This window comes from Triturus cristatus, chromosome 3_2 (genome assembly GCF_964204655.1).
Source record: "Triturus cristatus chromosome 3_2, aTriCri1.1, whole genome shotgun sequence".
NCBI lineage: Eukaryota > Metazoa > Chordata > Amphibia > Caudata > Salamandridae > Triturus > Triturus cristatus.
Genome location: NC_140584.1, coordinates 696,802,339 through 696,829,100, shown reverse-complemented (window position 1 = coordinate 696,829,100; position 26,762 = coordinate 696,802,339). Strand labels below are relative to the sequence as shown.

The window sequence follows — 26,762 nt, the reverse complement described above, 5'->3', positions numbered from 1 at the left end:
TGTCAAAAGCTTGTGGGGGGACAGTGCACTGCGAGAAGCTTCTAGCTGTGAAGTTTACAGACAGGAGAGATGTCTACATGCTGACTACCATCCATGATGAAAGCACTGCACCTGTGACTGTTTACGGTTAAGGTTGCTGAAGCGCGCAAACCTGTGTGCATTTTAGACTATAATAGTCATATGGGTGGTGTTGAAAGAGTAGATCAGAGGTTGGAACCTTACGCTGCTCTTCGTAAGGCTTACATTTGGTACAAGAAGTTGGCTATCCAACTTTTCCACTTGGCAACCTTTAAAGCTTTTGTTGTGTTCCAGGATTCTTGCCCTGAGTCAAAGATGAATTTAGCTAAGTTTCAGGAGTCTGTAATAGGCAGCCTTGTTTTAGTGGAACAGGCAAGTGTTCCTAAAGTTGGAGTGGTGGAGGATGTTGCGAGATTGAAAGATCGCCACTTTCCTGACCACATTCCTCCCACACACTCAAAAGACTTTCCCAGTAGGAGATGTAGAGTCTGTTGGCGAAGAGGTACGCGGAAGGAGACTCGTATGTACTGCCCAGAGTGTCCTTCTAACCCTGGGCTGTGTGTCCCTGCTTGTTTTAGAGCGTACCACACGCAAAATAATTTTTGGGAGCATCCATGAGTGGTAAAGTGAACTGCCTGGTCTGTATTCTTTAAAAAATTTGATTCTGTTTCAAGGCTGGCATTAGTGCAATGTATTTAGTTTCTGATTTTGTGTTAGTAGATTTGTATCTATTTGCAATTTGTTTGTGTTTTTATTTTTGTCTAAAATAAATCCTAAATGTGATGGCGGTGTGTGTAGGCTGGCGTTTGGGTGTTGGTGTGTGTGGATTGGCGCTTGGCTGGCAGTGTGCGTGAACTGGTGCTTGGCTGGCGGTGTGCGTGGACTGGCGCTTGACTGGCGTTGTGCCTGGACTGGAGCTTGACTGGCGTTGTGCCTGGACTGGAGCTTGACTGGCGTTGTGCCTGGACTGGCGCTTGGCTGGCGGTGTGCCTGGACTGGCGCTTGGCTGGTGGTGTGCCTGGACTGGCGCTTGGCTGGCAGTGTGCGTGGACTGGCGCTTGGCTGGCGGTGTGCCTGGACTGGCGCTTGGCTGGCGGTGTGCCTGGACTGGCGCTTGGCTGGCGGTGTGCCTGGACTGGCGCTTGACTGGCGGTGTGCGTGGACTGGTGTTTGGCTAGCGGTGTGCGTGGACTGGCGCTCGGCTAGCGGTGTGCGTGGACTGGCACTCGGCTGGCGGTGTGTGAGTAGTGACTTGCTGCTGGTCACTACACACACTGCTAGCTGAGTGCCACTCCACGCAATCCATCAGCTTGTGTGGTTGCTGTGTCAGGAATGTGGGCGTGTGAAAGTGATGGGCCCTTGAATGGCACTGTCTGCTGGTGTAAGTGTTGTTATGTGATGGGCCCGCGGCTGGCGGTGTGAATGGTTTTGTATGTGTCACATGTATGAAAGGTGTATGAATGGCCTGTAAAGAGGTTGGTGCCTTGTCGTGGCTTTACAACTCACGAGCTGTGAGTCAATGGTTCAGTTTCTCGCCCTTTGACTTATTAACAGTGCATTTCATTTTTGTGAAATCACTTGCTTATACAATTGTATATACTGAACCATCACTCACCCTCGTGCCAAATCCAACCAGTATGTGTGTGTGCTTGAGGATTAGATGGCTGTGCAGTAATATTGGTCTTTCTGAAGCATGGTGTACCTTGTCCCTTTTTGTGAATGTTGTAATGTGTTACATCGAAGGGGTTAAGTTTAGAAACCTTTCGAACGCCCACTAATTTCTCAAAAGATTAGTTTAAAAAGTAATAAAACCAAGAACTTAATAAAACCAAGAACTAAATTAAACAAAGTCAAATTAACGATCATATGTTTGGTTAGTACTGCTCTATAGACAAATAAAACAATCCAAATAGTCACATCACTTTTTGTAGTGGCAGTTTCACAATACGTTCTTGGATAGAGACACACTTTTACTTTTAAATAAAATAAAAAAATGGACGAAGTACCTTTAGTATCGCCAGACGTCCTTATTTCAATTCGCTTTTCTAATACAATTCCAGAATATTGTGTTATTACCTATAGAAGAGAATGTAATTAGTCCCATACCGAAAATACCTTCCACCCACTGTACACAAACAGTTATTTATTCATTTAAAAATCTCAAATGAACACCTGCAAATAACTGGATAAAAGCAAAATCAATATGAGGTGAGAAAATACACACACAGCAATAAAACAATGCAATAAAAAACGAAATGTTGTTCTGGGTTAGATTAGTGGAATACGTTTTTAGGTCTCGCCTGACCCAGCGCATGCGCTGATCTGGCGAGACTTATTGAGAGGGCTCCAAAAAGTGCTACCAGGCCAGCCTAGAGCTACAGTGAATGTGCGCGGGCGCGCGCCTCGCGCTTTACCGCGATTACTTTCACTTTCGCGGCCGCTTTGATGTGTGATCGCGGCCGCTTGGCATAGCCAATAGGTCTCGCTTTTGGGACCTTATAAGTATTTAGTTATGCAACTGTTGTATGGCTAAACACTTATAAGGTCCCAAAAGCGAGACCTATTGGCTATGCCAATGCTTGTTTTAGGTGTTGCCTGACCCAGCGCTTGCGCTGGTCTGGCGAGACTAAGTAAGGGCTTCAAAAAATGCTACCGCCGGCTACAGCTTGCAGTGCATGTGGGCGGGCACACGCTTGAGCAGAGGCGCCATATGGCATTCCTCATGCTCATTAAGCGCATCGCTCGCCGCGCGCTTCATCGCAATCACTTTCACTTTTGCGTCGCGCGACGGCCGCACGCGCACCACTCGCGAGACTACCACTGCCACCCCGTGGCCTTAAATAGCAACGGCATCTCCTGTATTTAAGGCTTGCAGGTACCGGTTGTGTAATTCAGTGATATTATGCAATAATAAACATTGATATTATGCAATAATAAACATTTTGCAATAACTATGTGCAGATCGGATTCTTCTCGGAAACCAATCCCTTTGTCAAGCCATGACAACCCCCAATGTGCTAAACAGTTTAATATTACTAAAGTTAAGATTGTAATTAACTAGTGTGCATATTTACATCTCGTAATTAAATCATGCGTAACAAGACAGCTTCATAAAAGTTCAATACATCAAGCCAGTACAGGAATCCACGTCTAATAACCTATGATACAGAGCCACCCGATTCATCTAATCAAAACCAACGCACACAAGCTCTCTCCCTCCCTCCCTCACACACGCATGCACGCACGCACGCACACATGCATGCTCTCTCTCTCTCTCTCTCACACACACACACACAGGCACGCACACATGCACGCTCTCTCTTTCTCACACACACAGGCACGCACTCACACACACACGCATACTCTCACATGCAGGCTCTCTGCTCTCTTTCTCTCTCCCCCTCTCTTACACACATGCACGCACACATGCACTCTCTCTCTCTCTCTCACACACACACACAGGCACGCACACATGTACATTCTCTCACACCCACCCACACAAACACATGCACTCTCTCTCTCTCTCTCACACCCACCCACGCAGAAACATGCGCGCTCTCGCTCTCTCACACACATGCACGCACACATGCACGCTCTCTCTCCCTCTCTCACATACACACACACACGCTCTCTCACACACACACACACACACACACACACACACACACACACACACACACACACACACACACACACACACACACACACACACACACACACACACACACACACACACACACACATTCTCTCTCTTTCTTTGGTGTGTAGTGCCGAAGCACCATTGATTCCTGCTACGCACGGTAAGTCATTCATTGGTGCTTTTATTATGATACAATGACCCCTTGCTCCCTGCCAGGCCTCCAGCACTGGTGGCGTGGTGGTGGCAGTGTGCAGTGCCGAAGCACTTTTGACTTCTGCTATGCACGGTAAGGCATTCATTGGTGCTCACTGCTTTCAATAGGGCCATGGCTTGACGGCAGGCAGGCCTCTGCTCCCTGTCAAGTCTCCAGCAGTGGTGGTGCATCATTCATTCCAGCTGCTCAGGGCTGGTGCCTGTTAATGATTCTCCTACAGCTGCAGAGTCAGCAGTGGGTGCAGATGTGAAAGGCTAGGGTGGTGTGTGTGCGTTCCCTCACATCTTTTCCTGCTCTCCTCCACACTCCCCGCTTGTCCCTCGTGTGTATATTACAGAGGTCCGAAAAAACACCATTTGAAATACCTAAAAACATAAAAAGATTACATGAGAACCGGTGCCGCGGGGCGCCGTTCCTCTCATTGATTGGATATACCCGCGCTCCCTACAACTCTCTCTCTCTTTCACGCACACAAGCTCTCTCTCTCCCTCTCCCACACACGCATGCACACACACATGCACGCTCTCTCTCCCTCTTCCCCTCTCTCTCACACACACACACAGGCACGCACACATGCACGCTTTCTCTCTCTTTCTCACACACACACAGGCACACATGCACGCTCTCTCGCACACACACACACACACACACACACACACACACGCATACTCCATCCTCTGTAATCTTTCCCGCACCAACACTCTCCGTGTTGCTTCTGAGCCCTGCTTTCGTTATTTCCCTCAACCCACCATAAAAAAAAAAAGCTTTGGCACTGCTTTATTTTTCTTTATTTACCAGTACAACTTGGATCAGTAAATTAAAAAAAAAAGAAAACTTCACACGCACGCTGTAGGTGCGTTCATGTGTTGTGCTTTTACCTACAAAATGACACCGCTGCTGCGACTGCATAATAGCATCTTTTTTTTTTTTTAATTGGGGGTTCCTCTTTATCCATGCTGCACAACATGGCTAAACAAGCATTGGCATAGCCAATAGGTCTCGCCTTTGGGACATTAAGTGTTAAGTTATCCAGCACAATATCCTTGGTGCAACAACATCAACTGTTGCATGGCTAAACACTTATAAGTTACAAGGTTTAGCCATGCAACAGCTGATATTGTTGCACCAAGGATATTGTGCTGCAAAACTAAATACTTATAAGGTCCCAAAAGCGAGACCTATTGGCTATGCCAATGCTTGTCTAGATCTGTTACACGGCACGAAAACGGACCATCCCTTCCAATTAAGGAACACGCTGGTTAACCGGGCAGTGGAGTAGGAGACCGGCTTAAACATTGCAGCACGTGGACAGAAGTCTAGTACTCGGAATGCAACTCTCCCCAAATGATAACACGGGTTCCTTACAAAGCAGGGCTTGGTGTGGCTCACAAACCACTACGTACAGGCCACAGTGCTCTTGCTCTCACGCCCATCCCCATTTCTTGACATGTGGCAATATTCCAAAGCATGAGGATCCATAAGAGGGACGGATCGATGGACAGTGCAAATGGGGTACCAAAGGGCAGGGATATGGTTTCAGGTGGCAAAAGGTAGAAGAGCAGAGCAAGCGTTTACAAAGAGTTTACAAAGAAATCGTCCAAGTCGGGGCCTTATAGAGAACATCAATATAATCATGCGCCTGAAATGCCATTCATACAGGAAGAAGCAAATATTTCACAGGTAGATCTCTTTACAATACAAGACACAATACAGCGAAAATCACATGATAGCAAATCAAATGTGTTGAGGTTCTCAGGTGCAGGAGAACCAAGAACTGCGCCATCTGACACGAAAACTAGATGGCGGGAAACTAGAGTCTGCAGAGGCATAAAATGGAGGTGCTAATAATTAACGGAAAGTGGGAGCCACAGAATAGAACTACAGTCACTTACATAAATCACAAGTATTATCAAAGCATAGGTCATCAATGGGTTTGATCAGATGCACGACTCACTGACATAAAAGGAAAATCGGTATGGTCACTTGATGGGTAAATGAAGCAAAGATGAAAAACTGAGAAAATCATTGAGACTTATTATGAGTTCAGTGGTCCCTAGACCCCGAACCCGCAGGTGCGGTTCGACCGCCATATTAGAGGGCTGCAAACCGGGCGCAACCAGCCCGTTACAACACCGCCGACACCACCAGGATCCTGGATCCCACGGCGGGGTGTAAAGCAGAGGATAATGGATGCAGTGCAGATCCCGGCACCCCTGTCCATATTAGGAGTTGCCTCTCCCACAGCCTTTTCATGGCAGGGATTCCGCTATTAAAATGCTGGCATAAAGGCAAGGAGAGGGCCCCAAACAGGGCCCCCAGGCATCACAGCCTATTGGGTAAAGTGGCTAAGTGCTCATGTTGTGCCCCCCTATGCCTGCACAGTCGTGCGTGTACTATGTGCCATGCACGACTTGGTACATGGCAACAGTGCGGGCACAACAGTGCAGGTGCTGCAGTGCAGCTGCATTGGCTTCAGGCTCACTCAGTGAGCCGAAGCATGCAGACTCGGAAAGACCGCTGCCGAACTAGTAATGAGAGCCTATGTCAACATGCAGCATGAGGATGAGGAGTTTCATTAAAGAGCAGGTGAAAGCCAGGCCTGGAGACTGATCAGAGCCAGTTATTAATCGGAGTAGTTGGCCACCAGTAATGAAAGCACATGCAGATATGGTTTGAGGTGGTCTTACCAGCCACAAGAACCGCCTCTGGTAGATGATGCAGTCACTGCTACATGCATATGCCATTTGGTTTGACTTATTATACTGACCCCAAACAAGGACAGTAAGAACACAATCGGAGAAGGAGGAAAAGTAAATGTTAAATGGGCACGTATTTTTCTGTATCCTTTGTTTCTACATCCCTACAAATGGACTGTAGTATTGTATGTAAACTTTGTTCCACAAGTGCTGTTAATAAGTTTGTATTTGTGAAGAACGCTCTGAGTGATGGACAAGTATGGTCATCTACTTCTGACGAGTATCAGTGAATGCCTGAGTTTGGAAGAACTGGTGGTGGTGAAATAGCATGAAAGCGAGCACTAAGAGACAAGGGTGTGTTCCCTCCGGCATAAACTACAGGCTTGTGTCTACCACAGGCTATTTCGTACTCTTTCCCAGGTGACATTAGAAGAGCCATGATGCATAAAGACAGAAAAATACATGAAGTGAAATGACTACACACAAAGGAAACACCGATGGGACCTGTCAGCCCAGATCAGCAACGCAGAGATGTCAAATATTAAAATTTTAATTTTGGGGCGAGGCCAGGCAAGATGGCTGGGTGGATGTGATCCACACCAGCTACAGAGCCCCGTAGCTTTCGGGCACCGCTACGTGACAGTAAGAGCGCCAAATCTCTACAGAATCGGTCCGGAAGGAGGAGTGACAGCATCGGGAGCCCGGGAGACAAACTGGCTCGTAAACGGTGCAGACTTTTATGATGTTCTGAGGCGGAGCGAAGCGTGAGTCCAAAATGGCCCCAAAAGCCTTGCCCGCGCGGAACCCGAGAGATTAATGAGCTCGGGCAGCTGTACTCCAGCCAGAAAGACGAGCAACAGGGAAAATAATCCACCGGCAAGTGAAGCGCAAAGGCGCCTGGGGGGCAGGCAACAGGCTACCCTTAGCGGAGAAGTGCCCATGTGAGCTGGGGGGGTATATGGCCCCGGAGCTTGGCCACGCGTTAAAGCTGTGCCCTACCTGTTTCGATGCACTGAGGAGGTGAGCGGGGCACGGGTGACTGTTGCGGAGAGGCGCTGGGGTGCGGTAAGGTTACGCTGAGTTCATCGACACCGTGGCAAAAAGCAAGTGGGCCCAAAGCTGGGCTGACTTCTGAGTGATATGCCTGACTTCAAGATGGCGCCCGGACTGGGGACACACCAGAGATATAATATGAAGCTAGAATCAGCAATTTCATGGGGTTAGGACGCATACAATTCCTGATTCATAAATTAAAAGACAGCAGCGCAACGCTTTGTTATACCCAGAGTAACATTACACGCCTGACCTGAAGATGGCCGCCTCAGGCTGAATTCAGAGAGAGTTACTACTGAACTGGCTCCTCACTGATAGACGGCCACTACATAGCAATAGTGTTAAAATTCTGACTTGAAGAAGCAAAACAAGGAAATGTAGATAACTCTTTATTCTGGCCATCCACTCTCCACACTGAGAGTGTGTCAACATTCTATTGCCACTCTAGGTGGAACGTTCCATTATACACGGGGAGGAGGGGGGAGTACAAGGGAGGAAGAAACCATGGAGATGGAGATATAATGGGTACAGCAGTAATACAGGAAATATAACAAATAGCCTACACAAAGGGGCCGCCGTTTGGATGGGGGGTTACTCACCCAAGTGAAGAACGACTACAACGCTGCTCATATGCCACCGAAAAAGGCGGCGAACAAGGTCTATAACTTTTTCGCGCCAACAGAGAGGAGACAAGCCGACAACGAAGGGGAGCAAGCAAGCACGATGGCACTCACCAGGGAGGACCTAGTGGCCTCACTCAGACTTCAAAGCTTACTGCGCAGAGATCAAGCAAGACTACGGACCTCTATGGATCAGCTAAAGGCCAATCTCACCGAATGCATGTCTGACCTCCAGCAAGATGTGGATGCTCTTGTCTCCAGGGTCTTGGAGATAGAAGACGAGACACAAGAGCTGGACACTCGCACTCTGAAGCTACATGAGAAACAACAGGACTTACAGATGCAACTCCAACAGGTGCTCCTGAAGGCAGAAGATTTAGAAAACAGGTCCCAGAGGGAGAACATTAGAATAAGGGACCTAGATGAAGGCGCAGAGGGGGCAGATCCGGAGGCTTTAGTTGAGGGGCTTTGGCTGAGATTTTGAGGCAGCGCCAGATGAAGATCAAGATTGACAGGGCACACTGCATGGGGAACCAGCAGTCGGGTGATTGACGACGTACACACGCCATTCACGTCAAGTTTCACTCTTTTAACACAAAAGAAGTAATTCTGCAAGCTGCAAGTGAAAAAGCAGAGACCGCTTTCCAAGGATACAAGTGCCTACTGTTCCAGGATCTGGCCCCCTCTACATTGGTGCGCAGACAACAACTCAGACCGATAACGACCAAACTCTGAGAAGACAACATATGGTAAAGAGGGACTTTCCCCTTTGGTCTAGCCTTTGAACTCTATAACAAATCTCACCATAAATCCGACCTGGAGGAAGGTCCCTGCATTCTGGGTCTCCCTACCCCTGAAGTTGAGGGTGGTCAAGGTCCTGCAAGACGGCCGGGCACGACAAAAGAAACCTCCTCCCAATGGCGCACGATCTCCAAAGGCAAGCCCAGTCAAAAGTGAAGTTAAAGAGATGAAGAAAGCTACTGTGAGAGACACAATTTTACTTCAGGACAGCATTAACCCTGGAAATGCACAATGAAGGGCGAAATGTCGATGAAGCCTCATCTACACGATTCTCACAACCAACTTTACACAATGGACCATATCTATTTGGTCTTCGTTGCACGAAGCTACCAATAGTCGGGGCTGCGGTCACTGACAGAGTCTCCCGCTACCATGATCTCATTCTTCATGACTGAATCTGCTGGGAACCAGTTGGTTACTCAGCTTAAGTTTTCTTGGGTTACCTGTTCTTTCTATTTTAAGGGGGGGACCTGGTGGTGGTGGTCAGACACATGATGTAGGATGGGAGTGCAGGGGCTCTCTCCGTTGCCAGCCTGGTCAGTCGCGGACGATGATGAGAGGAGTTTGGAAGGGAGGCCGCGGGTCACAAGGGAGATGCATGAGAGGAGATGGGGTGGGTGGGTGACAACAAGATGGTATCAATAGCCTCATGGAATGTAAGAGATCTAAATGTTCCCCCTCAAAAGGCAAAAAATATGGAAGTATCTGATAGAGCACCAGTTTGAAGTGGTAGTGCTGCAGAAAACACACCTTAAAAAAACGATGAGTTACGACTTCGCCACAAAAGCTACTCCTTAGTCTATAGATCATCAGCCAGCTCTAAATAGAGGCGAGTCGCACTCTTATTTCACAGCACAGCAAAATTCCAACCTGAGGCCATACAGGCAGACAGAGAAGGCAGGGTAATCATGGTAAAGGGAAAATTGAGAGGCAGACTCTGCACATTCATCTCCACGTACGCGCCCAATACAGGGCAACCCGTGTTTTTTACCTCCCTACCAGACCTGACAGGAGGGTTCGCAGAGGGTCCAACGGTTCTAATGGGCTATTTTAACCTGACCTAGCATGCTGAAATGGACAGTACTCACCCCAATAGGGCAGCCACAAGCAACTTCCCCAAAGGGATCAAACAGAGAATACATGCCTTAGGTCTGAGGGACCCGTGGCGGACGGTATACCCAACCCAAAGATGACACCTTCTTCTCACGTACATTTGACTTATTCTAGGTTGGATCACTTCTTTATAAGTCAAACTCTACTGGGTTCCCTCCAGGCAGCGAAGATACTCCCAATCACTATATCAAATCATAGTCTAGTGAAAATCAGCTTGTCTTGGGGATGTCAAGGGGCAGACACACACAGATGGTATTTCCCAATTTTGGTAACTAGGGACAGAGTTCTCCGGGACGAACTGAGAGCAACAATTACTGATTACTTTGAATTAAATCAACCCCAGGACACATCACCCCAGAACAACTGGGACGCGTTTAAAGCGGTCCCCAGTGGAAAATGTACTGAATTAAATTCCACATTGAATAAACGGAGGGCTAAGGAAAGGGTGGAGCTGGAGGCCGAACTGGAGAAAGCTGAGAGACCATGAGAAGGCGCCCTCTCGGGTATTGCAACGACCGCTCAGTGCACTGAAGGGGAAAATCAAAGCGATCTATACAAACAGGGCAGAATACACTCTATTGCGCCTCTGTCAGATATCCTATGCCCAGGGAGGCAAGGTGGGGGACTCACCTAGCAAGACAGCTACGTGAAGGGGAACTTGAATACATAGGGGGCATGCGTGATGTGGACGGTAATTTAACACACACGTATGAGGTAAAGGTCACGTATTTGGAGAGTTATATAAAGATACACAGGCACACCCCGGATAAAGAATTGCAACAACAATACTTAAATTCACTAGACCTGCCCCAAGTCCCGCCTTTGGAGAACGACCAACTAAATGGCCCAATTACATCTGAGGAAGTAGGAAAGGCAATTTCAAAACTCAACCCACACAGAGCCCCCGGGCCAAATGGGCTAATGGCAGACTTTTATAAAATATACGCATCGGCGCTTATACCCCACCTCACCTCTTTGTTCAATCCAATAGCAGAGGATTCCAATGTATCAAAGTCTATGGCTGAGGCAGTAGTCACCGTTATTCCCAAGGAGGGGAAAAATCCCCAGATTTGCGCCTTCTACAGGCCTATTGCCCTAATAAAACCTAGATGCTAAGCTATTCTCAGCAATACTGGCCACAAGAATAGAAAACCTAATGCCTGCAATAATCCACCCTGATCAATCTGGCTTCATAAAAGGGAGACAGAAGCATGACAATATACGGCGGACTATACATTTGATCGAAAAAGTCTCCAAATTTAAAATTCCGGCGATGTTGGTGGGCCTAGATGCAGAGAAGGCCTTTGACAGGGTGGATTGGTCATTCCTCCTTCTTACCATGGAACGTTTTGGCTTTGGGGAGAGGTTTATTAAAATGGTCAGAGCTAACTATAAGCACCCACACTCAAGAGTCCAGGTCAACGGGTCTATGTCACTCCCATTTGCACTGAGCAGGGGCAGGGCTGCCCACTTTCCCCTCTTCTATTTGCCTTGAGCATTGAACCTCAGACAAATGCAGTTCAGGGCCAACCCAGAAATTAAAGGGATACAATTTGGGGGTATAGAACAAGAGGCTTTGCTTCGTGGATGATATCCTGATGACACTTAGAGATCCAGGCCCTTCACTACAGGCATTGCAGGCAGAAGTTCGAAAATTTTAAGCGGTCGCAGGCTTCAAAGTCAACCTATGGAAATCCTTTATCCTAAATCTCACAACCCCAGAAGGAGAAGTCCAGCAGCTCGGGGGACAGACGCCTTTTTAGTGGGCCAAACGCTACCTTCAATACTTGGGTATCCAGCTAACCCTGCGGATTGAGGACCTCTACAAGACCAACTACCCCCCCCCCCCCCCCTTCCCCCCGCAACCTGGTTGTCTCAACTCCAACAAGATCTCAGGCACTGGAAACCTCTGTACATCTCAGACGGATAAACGCCATAAAAATGACAATGCTCCCAAAGCTACTCTATCTATTCCAAGCACTGCCGGCTGACCTGGATCGTGACCTCCTGCCTAAGCTCTGCTCTCTTATTACTAAATTCGTATGGCGGAATGGGAGGGCTCGCCTTCCGTTCCACACATTACAACACACGAAGAAAGAGGGGAGTGTGGCGTTATCGGACTTCTCTCTCTGCTACAAAGCAGCCCAACTAAGGGTGGTGGTAGAGTGGTCCATGAGGGAGTCCGACAAACATTGGCTCCACATGGACAGGGCAATAGTGGGTAGGTCCATTTGGGATGTGCTCTGGAAACATCACTGCGAGAGGGCCCATTTTAAGCTCGGCAGGAGGGGGGCTGCCTGATGCTCTCAGATCTTTTTCACAATTTTGATGTGCTTACACTTGAGAGCTGCCAAAGAGAGTTTTGTGTCTCAAGCAGCGACCACTTTCAATGTCTCCAACTCAAACATGGGGTATCCCAGCCTCGGTTTAGGGAAGCCGCCACCAGAGAACGATCCCCGATAGAACAGTTTGTACAGAGGGCGGGCACCATAAAGGAGGCGATCTCCTCTCTCTATGCTTTGTTACTCTCGACAGTACATACACCACAGGCGTGCTACATGACTTTTTGGGAACAAGTGGTCCGGAGGGACATCACAGAAGAGGATTGGAAATAGTGATGGTCTGCTATAGCCAAGAGCAGTGGCCTTGAGAGAGGCCCATTACAAGACCCTTTTTGTTTGGTTCCTTTATCCCACTAAACTCAAAAAGATATTTCCAGAAACCTCCGATCTCTGCTGGCGGGGTTGGGGCCTTCTCGGGGACTTCCGCCACATCTGATGGGACTGCTGTACGATTCAACCTTTCTGGGAGGAGATCCTAACACACATCAAAGACATGCTGGGATACCCCATACCGACATCTATAGAGGGAGTACTTTTGGGCATCAGAGACCCAGACCTAAAACACCAGACGAGAGCAGATAAGGCAATAATGTGGGCCTGTCTAGGGGCGGCCAAAACAAAAATAGAGTGGCAGCCTGGAAAAAGAGAGAAGCGCCAGCCCTGTCGCTGTGGCACTCATGTTTGTGGAGAATACTCCGCATGGAAAGATTAGCAGATATTTTTAGAGATGAACACAAAAACTTTGAATATAAGTGGTTTCCTTTCTCTCTCGGGGGCTCCCCTCAGCAGTATGCCCACCCTCCTTACGAGCCATGCACCTATTCCAGTTCTAACTTAGCCAGGGCCTAGGCCCAATTATGCTACTACACACACAAGGTCTCTCCAGGTGATACAGAGAACAAGTCGAGCTCCAAGGGAGCGCCGTCCTACTACCTGACAAATTCCTGACTGCCCAGCCGTATATATAAGCAGAACCCATCACCACCAGGGAAGGGAAGAGAGGGGAGGGGGTGGGGGTGGGGGTGGGGATGGGGGAGAAAAGTTGGGTAATGCTTATAAAAAATTGATTGTTCTAGAAGCCCTAATGCTTGGATTACTAAAGCGGACATGACTTGAGTTTAGGGAGGGGGTGCTGGGACTTCCTAAAAAGAGAAGCTGTATCTCTATTAGATTATAATACTCATATGAAGTCCTTTATGTTTTCATGCATTGTACTGTCATATGACAGTCATGCGGAACAAAAAGAACTATGTCAAAAACTGGTGCTAACTGATTGGCCAATACAGTCTGTGCTACCTAAGCCTGCATGGGTAACATATTGCACTGCACCTTGCCTATTATGGGTTTCTGAGCCAGGAAGGCCTCAAAGGTCTTGGACTGCAATATCTTGCAAGATCTTGCTGGCCATGAACCATAAGGCATGAGTATATCGGCCTAACAGGCAGTATGCATTTATGGACCGGCTGGCAGAAGAAAACATATGTTTCCCAAAGCATCAGTCCATTTGGATTCTCTATCCAGGAGATTGGTCAATAAAGAGTTAGGGTTAACCTTACTGGTTGAAGCCTACACAATAAGACTTCAAGAGTAGAGTGCTTGGTGAAGATCCTGTTGCGCAGGTCTGGGTCGCCTTCTACTTGTCGACTAAATGGCAGACAAGAACATTTTTTTGACCACATACACACAAAATAAAAAACTATTAAACTATTTACATGATTATTAAACAATGTAATAATTAAATATAAATTAAAATAAATTTCTATTTATTACTTAATTAACTTCTCACACTATACCCCTAGAAAACCTAGCACCTGTGTACTTGTCGACTAACGGGCAAACAAGAACATGGTTTTAACCACATACACACAAAATAAAAAACAAACTATTTACATGATTATTAAACAATTTAATAATTAATTACAAATTAAAATAAATTGCTGCTTATTACATAATTACGATACTTTTTCCGTAAGATTGACCCCAAAATAAGACAGCTATTGTTGGATGGGTAGGGGGGTGGGGGGAAGGGAGTGCAAAATCGCGTTACATAAACTGTAGTGGGAAGTGTATGAGGGGGGACTTGCCATCCCAGATATTCGTACGTATTACTTGGGCTTCACAGTTCATAACGATAAATGACTGGGTATTTGCAGGAAGGGAGGAGCCTGCTTACTGAATGGCCCTCTGGACGATGAGGCAAAGAGGGTATTTAGAGGCAGTATACAGCAAACAGGAGATCAACAGACTACCTACACATACACAAACGACCGTTAGAATATGGCGAGAGGCTACTAAATTCCTAGGCTGGGCATAGTGGGCTGCTGAGTGCAGTGAGGAAATTAAAGGGATTCCGCGAATGGGCACTACTAGAAATTGAGTTTGTAGGGGATGTATGGACGAATCAAAAGATGATAGAGTTCCAGAGTATGAAGTCGGACTATCAAATGCCTGACTGAGCTATTCCATTATGTACAAATTAAGCATGCTCTAGCGGCGCACGTTAGAAAGAAAGAACACCTACCAGAATATGCACACTATAAGACCAGGTACTAATGGATCAGGATAATGGGAAAGGCCACCTCCCTCATTTATGAATAATATGACAGATCCCTTGACAGCACTTAGAGAGGCTTGGGAGGGAGATGTGGGTGTCCTAGAGGAAGCTGACTGGCTGGAGGTCATGCAGAGCCCTAGGAAGGTTGCTATAAGAGCACGTTTTTGACTGATACTACTTCAAATCATACATAGATCCTACACACCTAGAGCGAGATAGCACCGAATGGGTGGGTGTGCTTCACATAATTGTTTAAGGGGTTGTGGGGAGGTTGGTACCCTTTTTCACACAATATGGAGCTCCTCAGGGCTGCAGAATGTTTGGAGTAAAGTCACTAGAGTGATGCAAGAGTGTTGGGACAGGAGGTTCTGATGGATGCCAGATGGCATATACTGCGCTTTACAGGAGAGGTTACATGGCCAAGATAAACTACGTTGTGGCTGATGCTTGCAGATATAATAGCCAAAAGAAATATAGCCCAGGCATTGGGGAAACCGCAACGCCCTTCTGTCGGGGAATGGGAAACATAGATTGGTGCTGTGCAGCAGAAAAGATTATCTACCAGAGCCGAGGAAGCCCCCGGAAATGTAACAAGGTCGGTGGAATATAGGGGACCTTGAATGAACACAAGAGAATAAATCAATGTGTGATAGGGGGTAGCGACATTGGTAGTCGCCGGCCCTGGGCAGGAAGTTGGAGTTAGAATACATTTTCAGGGTGAGGGGTAAAAGGGTATTGCGGAGTGGTTTCGTAGAAGCGAAGTGGGAGGGGAAGTTGTGAAGTGGGCGAGGAAAGCATCTACGGCTGTGGGGGTGAGAGAGAACGTAGGGGGATAGAGGGAAGCCGTGGGGGTGCAAGGCAGAGCCAAGGTAGGAATTTGTGAGCGGAAGTAAAGACTGAGTTAACATGAGTGGACAGGGGGAATGAGGGTGAGGGGAAGGCGTATGGGGGCATTATTTGAAGGTGTAAAGGGAAATCAAACTGAGAAAAGAAGGGAAGAGAGAGAATACGGATGTGAAACTGCTGGAGAAGGTCGCGAGGCTGCGGAGGCAGAAGGAGAGGAGGGAGGCATGGTCAGAGAGGAGAGGTGGGAAGTGAAAAAAATAAGCGCGGCCGCCAAACTAAAAGCGACCGCCCTGTGTTTAATGATCCACGACGAGGAATGCAGCTGGCACCCTGCGCGCCGCTGCTCGCTCCCGACAGCTGGATGCCGTGAAAGTGAACATTTTCAGAAAAGGTGGGACATGCACCAGCTTTTGGCCAATTGCATGCTTTCATTTTTGAAAGCCAAACGCAAAGACCAATAGAATGTGTGGAACTTGAACAACCACACGGACAAGTTTCGAGAAAGTCTGGAGTGATTCCAAGAGGTCTCTCCATAGAGCAGCGCATGCGCGCTGCGCTAGGCTCGACCTAAAAAACTGACAACAAGACCAAGATGTTTTTCACTCAGTGAAACAATCAATACAAAGTAAAAGTATGTAAGAAAATAGGACAAAACATAATCAGTGATTAAAGAAGGATACAACAACTTCAGCCAGCTATGAAAAAAAGAGTGCATGATCAGTAATCAAAGCCTGAACGTTTTTGGGAATACTGCTGTGATCTGGCCAGAACTGGGGGTAAGGTTTGGGAGACTTATCAATATTGTTATGTAAATGATCCTACAGTTACCATGGCTCATAAGACAGAGCCTCAACCTTTCAGTAAGTCTTTGTCTAAGAATTTTGAATAGGTAATGACTGTGCCACATTATGGAGCTAATGAATAAAAGGTAGAGAGGGCCAAAGAAAGGGTGGGAAGTGCAGAGACAGCAGAACACAGCATACAATAGTTCTGCCATGGCAGAGGGAACACAATTGATAATTTAAAGATGTAAAAATCATAACAGGCCAAGTTTATAAACTCCTCTGAAGAAGAAGGAAAGGTCTTTCAGGAATCCCATGGACTACCCTATTGAATGGTGCCCTGAAGAAGTGAAGTATCTGGAGATAAATGTCACTAGTGATAGGACAGAGCTGCTCCGAGCAAACTATGGAAAAGCATTAGAACACATAACAGAATCGGTCTCTAGATGAATCGCCTTGCCCTTGTCTCTTGCAGGGAGGATATCCCTGATGAAAATGGTTATACTACCTAAACTGCTATATTTATTTAACAATATCCCCTATGCAACGGAACACGCCTTCTTTAAGGCCTTGAAATCCTAAATGATACGACTCGCCTGGGGGAGGGTGGGGGTAACAATCGCGACAGAAATGGAAGATCCTGACCTTGCCGTTCGAGCAAGGGGGATTTGAGGCCCCCCGATTTTGAACTGTATTATCTTAGCGCGCAGGCGCACTACACAACATATTGATTCACGCCCCCTCCATATGTGCCGCATTTAGCAGTAGAACAATACTATATGCAGCCTACACCACTGTCGGGATTCATAGCTATACAGCCTAAAGCAAGAGATACAGGCTTAACTACTGTGGCATGCACTGTCACAGCATGGTAAGAAAATGCGAAAAGATTGGACATTGCCATGATATACTCTCCCCTGCTCCCAGTGGCACGCCACCCAGATCTAGAGGTAACCCAGGAAGTAAGATGTCGCCAATAATTAGACAGAATTGGCATTGTGAAATGGGGTAACCTTTATGTTAATGAGGAACAGTTTTTTTTTATAGACGGGGACCCCACGGCAATGGACCCGTTTATGTATGTTAGACAGAGTGTGAGGGGGGCCACTCAAGACTTCTCGAACGAACCAGCTACACTAACCCCACTACACCAGTTATTACAAAGCACAAATCCCGCACATGTCGAATCTCTTATATACCATTGCAAGCAGACAGCCACTCAAGCGGCCGGGGGAAACAGCTCAGATACAATGGGTGGAAGAACTGGGTAAACCCCTTAGCGAAGACAAATGGAGCTACTGTTGTCAACAAACTGGAAAAGTGTCTGCGAGCAGCAGCCAGTTGCATATCATTCATTTTTAATATCTACATAGATTATATTACACCCCGTTAAAATGTTCAAATTCAAACTACGAGACAATGATGCTTGCGACCGACGCGGACAGGAAGCTGCAGGGTTTCTACATGTTGCATGGGAATGCGCTGCAATCAAATCTTATTTGAGCCAAGTCTTTGCAACCTTGGGGCAGATGACTAACGCCACTAACAGAGTCACCTGTAGTTGCGCTACTGCAGTACACAGAAGATATACCTTCGGCATATAAACGGTATGTGGCGCTGGGATTATTGATGGCCAAACGTACAGTGGCGTGCAAATGAGGCAGAGGGCGGACTCCTAAATTTGAAGAATTAATTCAGGACCTTCTCTTATGGCAGGAGCAGACATTAACCTATGCGAGGCAACTAACCGGCATCCTTTTGGCCAAAAGACATTTGGGTCCCCTTACGTGGGTATCTGATAACTAATACAGACGCACTGGGTGGACAGGACTATCCCCCTCCCCTCCTCTCCCCCTCTAACAGACAGGAGCGAGAACCCCCGCCAAGAGTCCCAAAGAGGTATGGACACAGTGGGAAACCTAAACCACACATAGGATATCACTTGAGCTTCAGGAAGCCAGACAAAAGTTAAAAGGTACGTATTATTAGACGCTTAAGAAAACACAACTCATTAAATTGATCACCTGAGCTGTAGGCCTAGAATTCTTTTTAATGTATATGATCTAAATTGCTGTAATGTCCATGCTTCTCTCTAAATGATATGAGATGTTGCCGATGTGCTCCCGATGTTGTATGTTTGAATTGTTTTGGAAATGACAATACATTTCTTTTTTTTAAAGCTTTTCAGGAAGTATTTTACAATTATAAGGTAGTAATAAGCATCCATTGATGAGTGAATGTAAAATGAACCAGTCGGTGATCAAGCATAAAGCTAGATGAAGTCTGCAAAGTCCAGGCCATATATGAAGCAGAATCTACACGTCTATAGGCCTCATCTGACCTTCAGGACATCTTTCAGGGGAACTTCTTGAAAGGGAGGACTAAGAAAAAGTCAACATGAATGGTGTACAAGATGAGGGATCAATGCAGGCATCTGACAACACATTTGAATAATTCATAAAAATAATAAAGTTTGAAAAGCGACATACATTTTTGACTTGTCATACCTCCACTGCTTTGTCATACTGTTTATTGGCGATATACAACTCAGCTGCTATGTTAACATCTTCCACTGCAACAAGATTCTGGTGTTTTGCTATCGCTTCTTCTATGACTCCAATAGCAGAGGAGACATCACTAGCTTCATAATAACTCCTAGAGAAAAACACAAATTAGGATGCCACATCTTGAAAAAACTGTGGAAAATGTAGGATTATTTGCATCAGACAACAATGCCTACTGTACGTCTTTATTGAGGACTAACACAATAATGCAAAATTATGATTTTAAAATCTTTCATTTGGATAGTGGTAATGCCCTTCTCTAGCACCTCTCAGACACTGAATTGGCACACCCTTTAAGGGCACCCTAGAGGCCGCAGTGCATCTCATCCAGGGCTTGAAGAAAAATGATCACATCACCAGGACACTGATGGAACTCCATTGGCTCCCGCTGCTGGCCAGCACCATCTTCAATACCAGCGACATCATTCCAAAGCCATCTTACAAGCACCCTGGCTTAACTTCAGGACAAGCTCACCATCTCAGGCAGGACTCTGCACACCCACAGCCAAGCCATCATCAGACTGGAGCAAGACATGCAACTAACTGATGAAGAAGGCAGTAGGTCTGTTCTATCTAAGCAGCAAAGATTTGAAATAACATCCCTATATCCAAAAGGAGTGCCCCTACACTGCTCCAGTCTAATAAAGAGTTAAAAACACATCTCTTAAAAAAAAAATCACTATGCAGCAACGATCCAATAATCAGCGACCTCTCCTATCACTTGTTGACTCTATGCTTGGCTTTGGCACATTACAGCACTCTGCTGCTTTTTTGGCTAGTTCTGTGCAGTAAAAAACATCCCATGCATATATACATCGTCTGCAAAAGGGTTTTTAATAAGCAGTTGGCACTCTATTATATTTTCTTTCTTTTTCTCCACCTTCCAGACCTACACAAGATGAATGTCGTTAATATGGGACAGAAGCCAACCTAGTCAGAATGCTGAGGTTTTCTCGGAAGAACACACCATCAGAGTTGTCTGTGTACATACTTTTTCTTGGAGAAGTTGCAAAAGTTACTTCATGGGCAAGAGGATTTTGTTACTTGAAACTGATTTGGGCCTATTAATGTGCCCTTGACCAAAGTTCAAAGCTTTGTTTAGCCATCTAAACTCGCAGGAGACGACAAAAATTGCCTACATGCTTAGTGCTTGCTCTCCCTTCTCACTTCTGGTTGGAAAATGCCTGCAATCTTAGCAGGATCGGAAAATAGTCGCAATGTAGAAGCATCCATCAGCTTCAAACACCAAATTTGTATTGATGAACAAGAATTGTGGATTGGACAAATGGAAGGGTGAGTGTTGAAGAAGAGAGAGCATTCACTAAAAGTACTAGAATCATCAAAAAAGGGATTTTTTTTCCAATCTCTTGCACTGCCCTCCCTCCTCCTCAAATGGTGAGAAAACTGATTTCACCGCTTCAAAGGTTTAAAAGGGGAAGACAACATGTGCCCAACCAAGCACTAAGTTAACATATTTTGCGGACCGTCCTGGACAAAAACAGCACTTTTTCTAGAAAATGTAACCAGAGTTGCGTTTAGAGAAATCATGCAGGGTAGCCAACGTTGCCATCCCACAAATGTCTGCAATAAGGATAGTTCTTTCAAAGCACACCCAGAGACTCTTTGTTTTGGCAGAATAAGCATACAATCTCTGTGGGGAGCATGAACGCCCCTGATGTTTTAAGATCTTGAAATACATTTGACTATCCTGCAGGAATAATAGCTTTTTCTTTTTCTTATGCTGCATGGATTGAGACCGCCATATGTGACAAATAGACACTCGGAAGATGTAAAAGGCTTTGTTCTTTCCTTGTAAATTGTATAGTGTTTCTAAAGCCATAGAAGCATGGGAGAACAGTGGTGTCCAGAACTGGTCCCAAATCTAAATTGATAAATTTAACACAAAACAGTACCACATTTCTCACTGCCTTTTCAAATAAAACACTATAGTGGTGTCACCTTATCAACTTCTACCCCAAAGCAGTTAAAGAAAAGTCTTCATGCCTAACAGTGTGATGTGTTGATCTCTGTACTGGAGCACCCAAAGGCCAGTGGTTCAAGGTCCACAAAGGGGGCACTCCAGACACACTGTTGGAAATTCAGTCCTTTTTTAATGTGGGCCAATCAACTGACTCACATCTTCTGTGACAAGATACAGCAGAACATGGATTTCAAGCGGAGTCAGAGACCGCAGCAATGCAGAACGCAATCAGACACAAAAATACCTGAAAGTACCACACCAAAGCTACTGATTGTATGAAGTATAACACGGCCGGCTCCAAGGAAAGGAACCTCCCTGCATATGGAAAAGTAAAACCCCTAGTTGGTTTAATCGCCATTCCGATAAACTGAAGTCCCTAAAAAGAAAGACGGGGAAACCCTTTCAAGAAAAACCCAAACTGGAACGGGTTTCGCAAACAACTGTAAAACTCTTCTGGCAGGCATGGTGACAAAGAGTTCCCCTTCCGATCATCAAAATATTGTTATAGATGGGTCCCCTCTAGAAACAAATTAAGGGATACTCGTACGCACCATGGAAGCAGAAGATACACTAAAGGGTAAACACTTGTATTCTTCATGTTAGTATTGTGATCTTTAAAAATATCAGGATATCACATGGTGGCAACATTAGGGTTGTTTCATCCCTTTTATTTTTAACAATACAAATTAGAAAAAATTATCTAGTACACAGTATTCATTCAGCAAAAAACGGAAGAAATGCTCTTAGCTTACTTTGCCATGTCCCTGGCTAGCTGCATAAAGCGTTCACCATCTGATGGAGGCAAAAGGTTCAAGATACGCCTGTATCCATCCATAGCCATTTTGTGTTCTCCCAGCTGTTCGTATAGGCTCGACCTCTCCCATAGGTATCGAACATTGGTAGGGTTATACTTCAGAGCTAGAGAGACAAAATCATAGCTTACGTGAGAGGAAACTTTAGCAAAAGACCACGTGACAGGGTGAGGACTATTGTTGCTACTAAATGCTATGGGTTCGATGGATTTGTTGATTTGAAAGATAAAGCGGTCTTTGTGGAGATGGTAATTCTCTGAAAGAAACAATTCAACAATTTTTAAAAACAACCTAGTATAAAAATGTATGTAATCTTTTAAAAAGTTATCACATGTAAATTACAGAACAGGTTCTTTAAGAATTTGCTACGTCCAGGTCAATGCTCTGATTCACATTTTTTCAGAGCGATTTCTATGAAATTATCTTTAATATTTAACTTCCTAAGATTTTTAACCAAACATGGCAAAGCCAATAGGTCTCGCCTTTTGATGTTGCCAATGCAGACCTACTGGATATGTCAATGCTATGAACATGTTGGCAAAAAAACCTCAATGTATAGATGTGCATGTGTCATCACGCATGTACAGGTATGCGTCCTACTGACAAAACAATAAAGGAAATCATCTTGAATTTCAATTGCGCCCTGCCATATTCAGAATAACAGAATAATGGAAATCAAGCAACAGCCTACAAATTACCTTTTGAATAGCAGAAAATGGACTGCTTGATGTTGTCTTGTTCTAAAGACATTTCTGCCAAGCGGACCCATTGCTCTGTGTCGCTCGGGTTGAGATGAGCAGCAATCAGTTCAAACTGCAGCGATTTCTCCATATCTCCTTGGTCCTCATAAATCATGGCAAGGGTGGAGAAAGGCTCATGGGCAAGCGGAGCTGTCAAGGAAAAGCACAAAAATTGACAATAAGCTCCAGTGAGTATGATGAACACATGTCAAAATCCCACATGCATGGTGCAGGTAGGAAGCTGACGTTACAGGTGCTCAACGCAGGCTAATGAAATGCATCAGACACTTATCACTAGAAGTTTGATGACATTTTCACAACGCGAATTTATGATTGATTACAGATGTGTCAGTGCAGTTATCTAGAGCTGATACTACCCTTTTGATTTCTAGCACACTTTATGTCTGCATAAGCATCCTACGCCTTACCTTTAGCCATAAACTGTGACTAGGTGAACAGATTACTTTGATTTTTTAACACAACTTGAACTGATAATACATTTAGTATTTAATAAGAATGGAAAAACCAATATCAGAAAACAGCATTACATGACAAAGTAAAAGCAATTTTGCTAAACCGCCCAATGAATGAAAGTTAAGTTTTCATCAGTCAGGCATTGAAACTACACTAGAGGTCTGAGCCAACGATAAACCCCCTCCTGCCCCGCCGCCCTTCACACACTTCCAAAGCTGCACCTATTTTCAATTCAGTGAGGTAATCTAAAATAAATCTAGCACAACTGGTCATAAGGCGGCCAGTGCAGGTTAATGCTTCGTATGGTGGCGAGTTCTTTCCAGAAACAGTGGGAGTTGTCTAGGGCTACTTAGATCAATGGGGAGGGATGGGGGGGAGGGGGGGGATACTATGATTTTCCTGCCTTGCACTGCTTTATACCTTCATCACTCCATCATGGAAGTCTCTTCTAATGAGCACTTATTTACTATGCATTTGGTCGCTGCTACTATCAGAATCCTTTTAAGTCTCTTTGTTGTTGACTTCTGCAGTCCTTTGGGTACCAAAGAAGGAAGGATATGAGTTGTTTTGGAGGGATTTACCCATAGTTATCTTAAAGTATCATCTCAAGTTAGTATTACGCTTTTCTATGCTGGGGCAGGGCCATGTAATATGCCAATAGGCTCCTGCTTACTCACAGCCACTCCAATCGATCAAACCCATCGGAACTCATAGAGAGCCCTCATCATCTAGTTTCTGACTCTCATAACCCACTATTATGACATAGCAATGCTTGATAACAAAACTGGTTACCCACAGTTGTGACGTCATAAAGGCCTTCCAGGCCAGGCTTACAGGCCTCCCTGAGAGCCTATCAGCGCAGATCTACTTGTCTGCTTTGACTGAAAACAGAAAGCACAGCTGCAAGAGGGGAAAAGCAAGGCACAGAAGATGGTGGGGTTGGTCGAGGATGGCAAGCAAGTTATTTTTTTTTACCTTTGGGACAGGGATACATAACAGAAGCCATGGTATGTAAAACTCCCCTTATTACTCCTCTTGCACTGCGTAGCAGCTGAAAGCAGGGGAAGATGATTTTGGGGGCCTTACGTAACATAAAATTATAGATCTGTAAAAAGTTAAGGACAGGGATGTTGTTTACCTTGGGAGTGACATCACAGACAACTCGAGCTTCACTTTTGTTGTCCATTTGATGTACATTTGGGGATTTTTTTCACCCAAGGGTTCTATTATCCATCTATAATTGTATATGGTCATGCTCACGGGCGGAGGTGTATTTGAGGTGTTTAACTGCAGCCATCTGCCAATGTAAGCGAGCTAAGCTGCTTTGTAATATCTAAGGAGCTTGGCTAAGTCAGACTGAACTTCTGCACAATTTCTTTCTTTACTCTAGGGTAGCAGAACTTCCACATGTATGATATTATGTGTTTCTCAGAAGCAATTGCGTTACGCTTGAAGGGATAAAGAGACATTGGAAATGGAAGAGACATGTCAACACGAGGTTCATGTCAGGGCAAGCACTTTCACTCTCCATATCTCCTTCCAAGTCTGTCAACAAGGGGATTTAGTTTGTGTCATACAAACTGTCCACCTCATTAGTAGGAAATATGTCCATTTTCCCTACATTTGGATTTGTAAAAGGGGGAGGGGGACAACCTTGATGTTGTGTCTCTCACACTATTGAATCTTTGCTCTTGACTGCCCTTCTGTCCTAAATCCAGTTGGATCCATTCTGTTTTACTTGCATTCAGTTTGAAACATGATGCCTGATCAAAGGTGTGCAGCATGTGCGTCATCATAGGCCAGCAAGTTACTCTGTGTCTTTAATTAATGAGAATACGCTTTAGGGACCAGGGATAAGCGGTTGTCGATCCTAATAATTTCTATTCCTTTGCACGCCCCGTTCATGTCGAACAGCCTCCGCAATGTGCCCAATGGCAAGCACAAAGAGAAGCAGCATGAGCGGACATGGCTGCCTCACCGCCCTCACCCGCGTGATTTGTAAATACTGAAGTGCGCACCCGTGTGCATAACAGTAGCAAACATTAAGGGTGCCGAGAACAGGTGCAGCTATGCCAGTGAATATTAAATCTCAACTTATATTTGGAGCATTCTTTCTAGCAAAAGAGCTGTAGTGAAGAGTCACGCAGGGTTATACTTTGAACATAGGATTTAATCTGGAAATACATCCATCCAAGAAGGGGCTCTGGAGCAACTGACACTAAGGAGAATCTTCATACAGGAATATAGAACACTCGCTCCATGAGCTCATTACATTCTAAGCTAGAGTCTTAGTAAATACACATTACCAGACATCCCCCTTTTATAAAGGAAGATAACAGGAAAATAAAAAACAATGAAGCAGAGATATAACACCTATACATTCCTAAAAACAAATATTTCTAAAATAACAGTACATGTAAAAACAATAAAAGTTTACTCTTTGAAATACGAATAGATTACATAAGAACAAGGCAGTGGACTCAAATTAGAACATTTCAAATAAGAATACACCAACCATCATTCCTTCCTCTTTTAAAATGTTAACGAGAAACAAAATCATTAAATCTTGTGGGTCTCCGGTGAATACGATCACTCCTACGTGGAGTAGAATTGCTTCTTGAAAAATTTGCAACTCTCTTTGGAACTGAAAAGTTACGTGGGACTAAAGCTACACGAGAGATACCCCACCAATTCCCATCAGAAAGTTTCACAGCATTCTTCCTTACCTCACAAACTTGAACAGGATCCTTAAACTTTGAAAAACCTTTCCCAACCAAGATGGGATTCCTGACACGGACCCAATCCCCTATTTTTAGTCTGCAAGGTTTCACCGAAGAATAATTTTTATTTTCAAATTTTTTAAAATTGAAAATATTAGAACGAGATTCAGCAGATTTAAACCAACTACCAACATCCCCTGGTTTGGGTAACACCTTTAGAATCCAAGAAGGGCATAATTCAGTAGCAGCTTCTCTACCCCTCATGAGCTCAAAAGGTGATCTGCCAGTGACAGAGTGTGGAGTAGTGCGGTGAGACCAAACCAGCTCATGAATTGATTGAGCCACATCCATATTGCTCTTGATCGAAGCTTGAATGCACTCAACTAATACCTTGTTGAAACATTCAACTTTCCCATTACTCTGGGGATGATAAAGAGGTGTCCTTAAATATTTAATCTTACAATTTTCTAAAAAGGAAGACATTTAGGAGGAAACAAATTGAACCCCATGATCAGTGAGTAGTTCTACTGGAAAACCCTCTCTAGAAAACACCTTCAAAAAACATTCAAGCACTTTTCTTGTGGTGGGTTCTGACACGGGCTCAACCTCAACCCATCTGGAAAGATGATCTACCATCACAATAAAATATCTTAAATTGTGAGGTAAAACTTGGTACGGCCTAAAAAAATCAACACTGACACGTTGCCAAGCTCTCTTTGGACAAAGACTTACTGACTCAACTTGACGTTCAGTTATCAACACTTTGTCACTTGATTTACATTTGATACAATT

At 45.2% G+C, this 26,762-nt stretch overlaps 1 protein-coding gene across 1 annotated transcript in view; it reads right to left on the bottom strand.

Annotated features, from left to right (window-relative positions):
• GTF3C3 (general transcription factor IIIC subunit 3) overlaps nt 1-26,762 on the bottom strand; it is a 371,442-nt gene that overhangs the window by 248,724 nt on the left and 95,956 nt on the right. The window contains exons 5-8 of the mRNA XM_085648757.1: nt 22,735-22,926; nt 21,977-22,142; nt 19,187-19,334; nt 2,025-2,094 (exon numbers count right to left, since the gene is read on the bottom strand). Coding sequence (XP_085504883.1) covers nt 2,025-2,094; nt 19,187-19,334; nt 21,977-22,142; nt 22,735-22,926 — 576 coding nt within the window. The remainder of the gene's footprint in view (nt 1-2,024; nt 2,095-19,186; nt 19,335-21,976; nt 22,143-22,734; nt 22,927-26,762) is intronic.